This window comes from Peromyscus maniculatus, chromosome 23 (genome assembly GCF_049852395.1).
Source record: "Peromyscus maniculatus bairdii isolate BWxNUB_F1_BW_parent chromosome 23, HU_Pman_BW_mat_3.1, whole genome shotgun sequence".
NCBI classification, from domain to species: Eukaryota; Metazoa; Chordata; class Mammalia; order Rodentia; family Cricetidae; genus Peromyscus; species Peromyscus maniculatus.
Genome location: NC_134874.1, coordinates 39,529,238 through 39,540,468, shown reverse-complemented (window position 1 = coordinate 39,540,468; position 11,231 = coordinate 39,529,238). Strand labels below are relative to the sequence as shown.

At 35.6% G+C, this 11,231-nt stretch overlaps 1 protein-coding gene across 1 annotated transcript in view; it reads right to left on the bottom strand.

Annotated features, from left to right (window-relative positions):
* Positions 1-3,131: 3,131 nt before the first annotated feature.
* Positions 3,132-11,231, bottom strand: part of LOC143270421 (vomeronasal type-2 receptor 116-like) — a 44,231-nt gene continuing 36,131 nt past the window's right edge. The window contains exons 2-6 of the mRNA XM_076560348.1: positions 10,543-10,834; positions 9,379-10,182; positions 8,402-8,629; positions 7,189-7,312; positions 3,132-4,060 (exon numbers count right to left, since the gene is read on the bottom strand). Of these exons, the coding sequence (XP_076416463.1) occupies positions 3,132-4,060; positions 7,189-7,312; positions 8,402-8,629; positions 9,379-10,182; positions 10,543-10,834 (2,377 nt within the window). The remainder of the gene's footprint in view (positions 4,061-7,188; positions 7,313-8,401; positions 8,630-9,378; positions 10,183-10,542; positions 10,835-11,231) is intronic.

The following is an 11,231-nucleotide window of genomic DNA, read 5'->3' as shown; positions in this document are numbered from 1 at the left end:
CGGTACTTACAGGCAGTGATGAGGCAGTCATGTGGTTGGGTTTACAACCAATGAGAAGGCAGAACAGAAAGATTATTTAAACAGGGACACAGGAAGTACCTCCCTCTCTCGGGGAAGCTAGGAGCACTGCAGGAGGTAAGATTTTATCTCTGAGCTCTGACCTCTCGGCTTTCTCTTTTACATTGGCTCTGTGTTTCTTATTTTAATAATACAATTGGTTACATCTACAACTTCTCTTATACTGGAGCAAAACTTTAGGGAGATTTTCAGAATAGTTTTAACTCAGGGTCTCTGGGTGTTATTTCTAAAACAAATGTTCTTTCTAGCAGGAGGAACATAAATTCTAGTATTTAGAAGATTCTTGGACAACAACTCAGAAATTTGTTTCCCATGTCAGGTGTTTATAATTTTTAGGTGCTCTATTGCTCTTATGAGGATCATTAAGTTAGATGAGGAATTACCATATGCATTTTTATATATATTTATTATTAGACTTATGTAGATGTAACCAACTGTCTTATTAAATAAGAAACACAGACCAATGCAAAGAAGAAAGCCAAGAGGTCAGAGCTAAGAGCTAAAACCTTACCCTTCCTCCTGCGGTAGTCCTACATCTCTGAACCAGAGCTAATTCCTCTGTGTCTGTGTTTTTATAGTGTTTCTGTTCTGCCTTCTATTGGTTGTAAACCCAATCACAGGCCTCGTCACGGCCTGTCTGTATAGACCTCCAGGTTTTCTATGATTGGTATTGAGATTAAAGACATGTGTATCCAATACTGGCTGTATCCCTGAACACACAGAGACTTACCTAGATCTGCCTACCAAGTGCTGGGATTACAAGTGTACGCCACCACTGCCCTGTTTTCCTATGGCTTGCTAATAGCTCTGATCCCCGGCATACAAATAATATTTTAAAACAAATAAAATATCACCATACCACTGAGTTTGTTTTCTGTTGGCAATCTAATGCTAGTTTTACAGTCTATACTTAGAAGTAGTTTTGGTTTCACCAGTGAGACTCTCATAGAGAAAACTAGACCTTCATTGATAATTGGTTAGTAATTAGAAATAGATACAGTGCTAGGAATAGAGGAATGTGTACATTCCCCTTTTAGCTGAAGGACCTCATCTGGGACAGACAAGAGCAGGCCCTGTTGATGTTGCTTTCATCTCTGTTAGATCATATGTGCATCTGTCTTGTTAATGTCAATGGCTTTTTCTCTTAGTGTTTTGTATTCCTTCTGCCTCCTACATTCTTTCTGCCTCATCTGCCACAGTGTTCCATGTGCCCTGAGCAGAGGGACTAGAGGGAGGCACACAGTTTAGGCTGAGAATCCCAACAATGTCTATCACTTTTAGCATAATGCCTGGCCGTGGAACTATTTATTTTCTCTCATCTGCTGCAGGAGGAAGACTCTCTGATAATAATTAAGGAAGGCACTGTTATATATCAGAATGTCACTAGGAATCATTTTATTGTTATATTCCTCTGGTAGAACTGTAGTACTTGGTAATATTCTAGGTCCTTTTGTTGTCTAACTTCAGGTGCATGGCCATGAAACAGTGTCAGGTATGTTTTCCAATTCATGGTGTGGACCTTAAGTCAAATCAGATATTGGTTGGTTGCTGCATGAATATCTATGACACTACAGCACTACAATGTCTTGCAAGCCAGACACCTGTGTGAGAATGTGTGTGTGTGTGTGTGTGTGTTAAGTTTAACATGTATTCTACATACTTTAGATTGTTCTGTAATTGTTTGTTTTTATTTGTTTTGTTTTACTCTAGTTGAATATTTTTCTTAGTTTGTTTTCAAAATGGAGAAAAAAGATGTCATGAAGTGGGGTGGGTGGGCATTTAAGGAGGATCTTGGGTTACAAACCATGATCACCACATATTGTACAAGAAAATATATTTTGAAAAGTTACCCATTCCAAAAAAAACAAAAAAAGAAGCCAGTCGGTGGTGGCACACGCCTTTAATCCCAGCACTTGGGAGGCAGAGGCAGGCGGATCTCTGTGAGTTTGAGGCCAGCCTGGGCTACCAAGTGAGTCACAGGAAAGGCACAAAACTACACACAGAAACCCTGTCTCGGAAAAAAAAAGTTACCCTGATTAACAAGTTTTCAATGATGGAATCTGGTTTGTTTGCAACTTAAATATAGTGATTCACATAATTTAGCCTCTATTTTATTCTTCAAATTTTACAACTTGTAAACTATAAAAAGACTGATTACTGATAAATAACAAGATACAAGGCATACAGCATGTGATGTCTTTCACGTTTATATAAATATACATTAGACTAAAAATAAGAAGAGTCATAAAAGTTGTTCCCAAAAAATTATGTATCAGTTATGACATGTTGATAAAATGTAGAAGAATGGGTCGTCATAAATGTACAGTAGTCACACAATACAGAGTTTCAGCTGAAAGAATATAGGGCAGTTTATCAAAAATGAAGAACTGTGAATGGCTGAGTACAGAAAATGTTTAGGTATGTGTATCAAATTAGATGCAAAGACAAGTTGTACAGAACCATTTATAGCAGAGAGTTGAACAATGTTTGTAGATTTAACATAAACTTTATGTAATTGACTTCTTGAATAAGTACTTGATTAACTCAAATCTGACATTAGCCTATAATTAAAAAAATGTATTGGTCTGTGTTCTACTCACTACACAGCTCATTATGCAATTTAAAAAGGTAGTAATTCCTTCCTGTCAAAAGTGTATTAATTTTTTAATATGTGCTTTTCTTCATAGAAGCATCATACATGAACTATAAGCTTGATGAATCCAGGAAACCTAACAAGGGCATAAAAATACATGGAAATGTATGATATCATGTGGTGTTATAACGTTAAAGTTGCACAGTGTTGAAGAGGTGAAGAATACATACACATCTCATTCATCTCTCATTTAATATAGAGAGCACAATAATTTTTTATGAATTTAACTTTCTAATTTAGAGAAATTTGTAAATAATATTAGAATTGAGAGAATAAAGATGGATTTCATCAATAAAAGAAATCAAAACATATAAAATCTTAAATCACTATTTTATCTGTGACAACTGAAACCTGGGTGATAAATAGATGGAAGACTTCTCTATAATAAGAAAAACATGGACTATGCCGTAAAATTGACTTTTCCTTTAAAATGTCCTTTGTTCCTAACACGATGAAGCACATTTCTATGTGGTTTGAACAAAATAATATGGCACTTAGGGATAAAGATGCAACCTAGGAGACCTGCACTGGAAGCCAAAATAGAGAAGACTTCTATGGCCACAGTGATTTTCCCCTTGGTGCTGTGGTAGACAGGGAGGAAGGTGACCCACACACTGAAGAACACCAACATGCTGAAACTGATGAACTTGGCTTCATTGAATGTGTCAGGCAGGTTCCTGGACAGGTAAGCCATAGTGTAGCTCCCAAGTGCCATGGAGCAGAGGTATGCCAGGACAGAATGAAAGGCAAGAGTGGAGCCCTTGTTGCATAGAATAATTATGTATCCATGTTCAGTGTAAGCATCTGAGTCAATAAAGGGAGGAGAGGTGCTCACCCAAATTCCACAGATCACAAGTTGGATAAGAGTGCAGACAGGAATGATAAGATTAGTAGACCTGGATATCATTATCCACCTTATCAGTCTCCCTGGCAATGTGATCTTGAAAGCCAGAACCACAGTAACAGTTTTGGCCAAGACTGTGGAGTGAGCCACTGTGAAGAAAACTGCAAATGTGTATTGCTGCAGGATACAGGTTGCTGTGTTGGGATGGCCAATGAAGAGCAATGGACAGAGAAAACAGAAGATCAGAGTGATGAGCAGGATGTAAGAGAGAGCCTGATTGTTGGCCTTGACAATGGGAGTGTGGTGGTACTTCACAAAGATACCAAGAACACCAGCTGTTAGGGAAGAGAAGCCCAGGGCGAGGTAGGTGAGTGCCTTCCCCAAAGGGTCTTCATAAGACAGAAAAGTCACTGCTTTCTGGAGGCAGTCGTTCTGCTCTGTGTTTGCATATTGACTTTCTGGACACCTCACACAATGATCCATATCTACTGAGGAATTAAAGTTATTGTGAGTCTCTGCACAGTTTCTCATTTTATCTCAAGCCACTTCCCAGCACCAGCTCTCTGGCAGTTGCCCTCATATCCTTTTCATGTTTGAGACTCAAGTAAACAAGTGTTCAATAGTGATGATTACCATTCAATAGTGGTGATTACCAAATGATATCTAATCAACCATTCCACATCGATACTGACAAGTCTCTGCACAGTTTCTCATTTTATCTCAAGCCACTTCCCAGCACCAGCTCTCTGGCAGTTGCCCACATTTCCTTTTCATGTTTCAGACTCAAGTAAATAAACGTTAAATAGTGATGATTACCAAATGAGATCTAATCAACCATTCCACATTGATACTGACAAGTCTGTCCTTTTCATTGTTATATTTAAATATATTTTCAATTAAGTGATAATTTGTATTTTTATATTGCCATAAACTATTGAATTAAATTACATAAGCCTAACTTGATCATATCATCACCTCTTTCTGTATTCCCTTGTGTGACGTTTTCATGTGAGTTAAGTAAAAATTACATGCTTTGGTATGTCTTTCTTTTAATGTTTTTCTCAGTCCTAATATCAAAACTTATTTGTTTACATTGAATTTATTGAATTCTTCAAACTGTTCATTCTCTGATAATTCTTGTGGGAATGAGAATTATTAGATTCATAAAAGATGGAAAAAATCCCCTTGTGAATCTGTTTAATCATTCCCAGGGAGAAAATATCTGTTGAACAGATAGACATGAAACTCTGGGCTTAGTCTTAGTTGATCATGGAATAAGTTTTGTAATACTTTATCATTATAATTTATGTTTCATCTTGAATTCAAAAGATACAATGTCAATCTATTTATTACATATTTTCATTAAAATATTTCCTTTACATAACTTCAATTAAAATACTTGATATTTTTGCAAAGTGAAATTTGCAGTTTAATTGGTGTTGAAAATTCTAATTAAAAATCTATGGAATTCATCTTTCTGCTAGACTCTGTAGCATCTTTTACTTCATTATCAGCGTTTTATTTGTTTCTTCCAGATGTGCTTCCTGTTGTGCTCACACTCCTGAGGAAATTTGTCTCTGTTATATTCCATGTATTTATTTCTATTGGTTTCCAACAAATGACGAGTGATACATCTGCACAACCCCATATATTATTTTGTAAATGCACAAGGTACATAAGTCATGATGCACATTCAATAAAGATTTAAATATGAATTTTAAAATATAGATACAACTCACTCTATAGGATTTGAGGTTTAGGATTCATTATTTTGAAATATTAACATTTATGTTGTATTTTCTTCTTTCTTACTTATAATAATTTAAAGTGTCTCCTTAAACTACAAACATGCATTTGATATTGATGTTTTTAGTTTCCTCCAATGAATAAAATTAGCATGTTCATGAACTTACCATGTATATAGAGTACCTATACTTTGCATTAAGACTTTGATGGTCTGTATAGTCAGTCTCAATATGCATGTTTTAAATTTAGCAAATTAAAGCCACCAAAAATTTCTAGTTTCTATCTTTATAAAGTAAAGACATCTGCGTCTTCAGAAAAAACATTATGTTACTCAAAGTATTCCAATTAATATATGAAAAATTCTCACTAGACATTAATGTTGAGGAATCCTCGTTAACTTCCTCTCCATATTCAACATTGTGTTTGTGTGTGCTTTGAACATTCAGTGTTCTCAATTGTCTCATGCCTATTTTCTTGTCTTTTATATATTCTGACATAAAGTTCCTCTACTTTGTCCACCTATTCCTGAAAAAAATGGTTCTTCAAATTTAGTGCCCTACCTTGTTAAAAGATCAAGGGTTTGCATTTATGCATCACTTATTCACAATAGCATCATTCCAGAAGTCATGATAGGCCATTTCAAATAGTTTTCATGAGCCATTGTCCTATCATTTACCTCTTCTAGGTCTAATAATGCTTCCATTAACTTGTTTAAAAACAGAGACAATTGTATACAATGAATCAATGAGTACTTACTACATCCTTTAGCTTATGTTAATCAAATTAACACAGAAGTTATACAAATCTAGATTCAAATTCATGATACATAGCAACTATTGATTTAAAATAATTGTGTTCAATAAAAGATTCTCATAATAGGTTATTGACATACTTCCCTAGTGGTTATAGTCTGGTCCACAACAAGTTTTAGATTTAATATCTATGTTATGGAAGCATATCCCAATCCATGGACGTTACGGTGCTTGAATTTTTAATACTCATATGGGGATGGAGGAAAAATGGGAAGAAAGATACACTTTAAGGGAACGTTGAATGTTATTTTACTAGAAACCAAAATATGAAGGTAGATAAATGGTTCTGTGGTTCAGGATACTATTACTCTTAAGGAGGACCTAGTTTCAGTTTCAAGCACCCACAGAAATATCAATGCTCTCTGTGCCTCCATCTCCAGGATTTCTGTAACCCTCTTCTAACTTTCATGTGCACTAAGCATATACATGTGAACATACATCTATGCAGGCAAAACACTCACAGATAAAACAAAAGGTAAAAGATTCTAAAACAAAACATATTAAAACATGTCCACAGGTAAAACAAATATGATCTTTCTGATCACATCTGATAAACCTAGAACCATGACTGAAATTATGCAATGTGTGGTATAAAGGTCCGATCCTTAAATATCTGCCAATATGAACTAAATATGATTTGAAATGCAAGAAAATTCAGTATTTATAATGTGTGTGTTTGTGTGTGCATGTGTGTGTGCCTATGCATGTGTGTGCATGTATGTGTGTGCCTGTGTGTGTGTGTGTGTGTGTGTGTGTGTGTGTGTGTGTGTGTGTGTGTTAAATGCCATGGTGAAATAAAGCAGACTATTATGTGACTGGTAAATTTGTTCTCTGAAAGGAACAATGGCTCCAGTGGATCAAATATATGAATCAAGTAAGAGATTCAACAGCCTGAGCACCATTTAAAATGATGATAAAATGAACCACATTATTTTTACTTCTAAGTGAAAAAAACCACAGGACTTATCTCTACTTTTCCTTCCCAGAACTTCTCAGCTTAGAAATTGCAGAACACTGTGGAGAGGTGGGAATACACCAGTTAGACTGACACTTACCTGTCTCATTGGAAATCGCATTGTCTGGACAATGAGTACAATCATAGCAGCAGGCAGCCTTGCCCTCCTGGGGTGATTTCCTGAATCCAGGAACACAGCTCTCACTGCACACAGAGTGAGGAAGCTGGGAATTAAATAGTGAAAAGGAAATAATCAGGAGTGTATAGTTTTAAAACAAAAAAAAATATTATTTCTCAATATTAGACAATGAGATGGCAAGGTTTTATAATTATTCTTTGCAGATTCTTGTTTTGATGCTTCTAATTTCAATATAGTATATACATGAAGATCAATGTGTTTAAATAATGGCCTAGAGATAATAGAAAACTGAACTATTGTGAAAAATAAGAGTTTTGGCAAAAAAAGATGTTTGCTAACTGAGTATACGTTTAAATGGGCAAGTGTAATGCCATCCTCTTCTTGTTGTATACTTTATGATGGCGGGTGTGAGAGTATCATTGTTTCCCAATGGTCATGGTTAAGTCACATTTGTTTACTAGACAGGACTCAGTTAGTATATAAACTTCTCTCTGTGACTTTCTTTGAGAGATGATCTACATTAAGGTATTTGAAGTGGAAAGACATATTCAATAACTAGGTATTCCATTTCATTGGATGTAGTTAAGGACAGGAAATAAAACGAAGAAAGTATGAGAAGAGAGTGTTCACATCTGTCTACTTTCTGACTGGAGATACAACATGACTTACTTTCTCAGGTTCCTGCCATGATAGCCTGAATCATTATGAACTGCTCACGCCAAGTGTGAACAATAAATCAATGTTTTTAAGTTATGTCAGCCTATATTTTTTTGGTTGTTTGACAAATTGTCTCTTTTATCATCAGGAAGATATGTAATTAACCCATGTACATGTGCCCTCCATGCTACAGTGCATTGCCAGGTGATAAAAGCAAAATGATCATGTCCTGATATTTCCTAATCTGGGAGTCAAATTACTACTCATGACAGGTGGTTTCAGGTCAGGAAAGAAAACTTAATAAATAGACACTGTATTTATTATTGGAAAAATGTATCCAAAGATAAAAGTTTGGAAAACAAACAATCACATGCTGTATAAGGCAACAAAAACTTTCTCAAATGTCAGTAGTTTGGGGCATGCAGATGGGCATTCAGTAAGAAACCAACAATCTTACATCCACAAACACATCTCTATTGACATAAGGATCAAAACAATGAGATAAGATCCATCCCACCTCTGCAAATCTTATACCCCACTGTATCATATGGTCAGACAGAAACAGTTCTTGGCCCTGTGGAGCATTTGGAGAAAACGTTCCAACTTTTATCTTTTGTCTGAGACCATCTGGAAAATTCCAGAGGTTGAGAATATCATAGTCTGAATCAAATATCCTTTGTGAATCCAAAACCATAAGTTTTTCAGCACCATTTTTGAAATGGATATTCTTGAGATACGGGTGTACCTAGAAGAAATGCAGAACTTTATGATAAATTTATTCCCAGAAAGGCTAAACAGAATCCAATGAAGGTATAGTTCTCAGTGTCCCAAATCCCTAACATTAATTGCAAGCTATACCAAGCTATCAACATTTTAATGGATGAAGACGAAAGTTGAATATATCATGTTTCTAGACTATTATTTCAAAAGAAAGAATTCACACATGCTTACACAATAACAAGTAGACAAACAAAAATATTTACTCCATGAATGTTAATTCACACCAATTACAAAACCTTGAAGTGCTAGCTACATCCAAATATTTAAGCAATCTACTCAAAGTTTCAGTTTGTAAATTGGGGTGTTCATGTCCAAAATGTAATAAAATGGTCAGTTAGGTATCATAACCATAAATTCAAAATTTAAACTTTAAGGATGTAATAGCATTTGACGTTTTAGGATTTAATTCTCCTATTTCTGTTCTGAAATATGCTTAAAAATAATGGGGTTTCAATTGAGGATAGCAAGATTCTGATGTTAATTGTAACACAAAGTAGATGATGAGATACACACATTTAAACATTCTTATTACCACCCATTCATCATGAACAATAACACATGTGTCTGCAAAGACTTCTAGATGATGAATTTTATACAGTCTCTCAAGCACTTTTTTTAAAACCTGCCACTGTATACAATCATGTAGTGTGTTCTTTCAGAAACCTCACTATGTCACAGGGCTGTGTATAAAATATACAGAAAGAGAGAAATTACCTCCCAAGGATAGGTATTTACCGCCCCATTACTATGATGCTGGATTTCTACTTGTTTGACAGTCATCTCATGGAGACTGTGAGCCACAGCATATACAGATTTATATACATTGTAACTCTCTTCGCTCATGTCCATTTCCAAAGCATTTCCAGGCAACATTTCCAAAGAAGCATTGGGTAGACAGTTAACCAAACTTTTACAATCAGGTCCAGAAAAAGAGCAATTGAAATATGTGCTCCAAAGAAGAGCAAGGATATGATCTCCTGGATATTTGGAAGGGTTGTATGTCTGGATAAACTTCCTAAAATCAGAAATCTCAGCATGGTGTTGTGCAAAAATGAGACTACCATGGAATGGATCAAATATGAAATAAGGAACATCAGTAGTTACTTCCCATTGTGACTTAATGACCCAGACTTTCCAAGCAATTGAATGTATACTTATATATATTATTAGAGCATATAAAGATTTAGTGACATCGTAAATGATAACCACATTTGCAGATGATTTCAGGATCTGTGGATGCATTGTTCTGGATTTAAAAACAGTGTTCATCCAGTTGAATGGAATCATTTCTACAAAAGCTACACACACTCTGTTTCTATCCATCTCTCCTCTCAAGTTGGATAGAATCTCAGCTGCATTGTGGTCATCTATGAGAACCAGTCCCACCCAGGTCCAGCTGAAATGAACCATCAAAATCACAATGCCATGTGACAGAAATATGTCCCTGGGTGCTGTCTGGTAGAGAGAAGAAAACTGGCCTCTGTCACTTAGGATAGTGTCAAATCGCCCAAAAGTAATCTAAAGAAAATTTCAAATAGGAAACAAGAGTGAAAAGATTGACATAGAATACAGTCTTATACCAGAGTTGACACTTTAGATTGGTATAGACTTATGCTCATGGTATTTTAAACTTCCATCCTTTCTCTGGAGACATTTATGAAGAATTCATCACAAGAAACAGAGTTTTCTAAACACTGACTATAAGCTTCACCCTCTTTCTCTTCTCTCTCATAAGCAAAGTATATAAGGACATAAACAAATGCCTGATTTATTCTCCAATAGATGAAAGTCACAGCCTCACTTTTTTACATTTGAAAACACCTGAAATGTCTCCAGTTTAATATGAGTTTCTTGTTCCCTCACAGCCATGTACCTTACCTGTGGATATTTATAAAGATTCAGTAGTCTCCCAATTTGTATAGACGTTTCCCATGATGTTCCTGTAAGTAAAGCAGCAGGCTTGTTCTCCCTTCTACATGTGTAATTGGGGATATTTATTCTCATTCCTATGAGGAAAAGTAAAGTTTCCTGCAGAATATCCCGGTGATTGTTTACGACATTATAGAGCTCAAATCCTAGAGATGTGTTGGGTAAAATGTGAGTGTTCCTGTTGATCTCCTCAATGGCAAATATGAAGGCCAAAGAAAACTGGTAGCTCCTCAATTTGAACCTGAAGAGAAAGATTGCCAATACTTATGATGGGGACTCATATCATATCTTTCGGTAAGATGTTGGGTCACATCCTGATGATATAGTAACAATGGCTTTTATACTGTCAATATTATATATCTACAAACAATTTTTGTCATCAGGGTAATGGTTATAGATTCAATGTCATGGTATATAAGGTTAGTGATGTTTTAATTAAATTTCTGGACTGGAACATTGACCTGGACTGATATAAACCTTGGAATCTCTAGGATGGGAAAACACAAACATAATTCTTTGATGCTCTAGTGAAATAACCAGGAGAGGGACACTTCCACCCTTTAAGGTTTAATTGTTCTGTACTATAAAAACTCCAAGGCTCCCACACCACATTCACTCTGTCTGTATATAGATGGAGA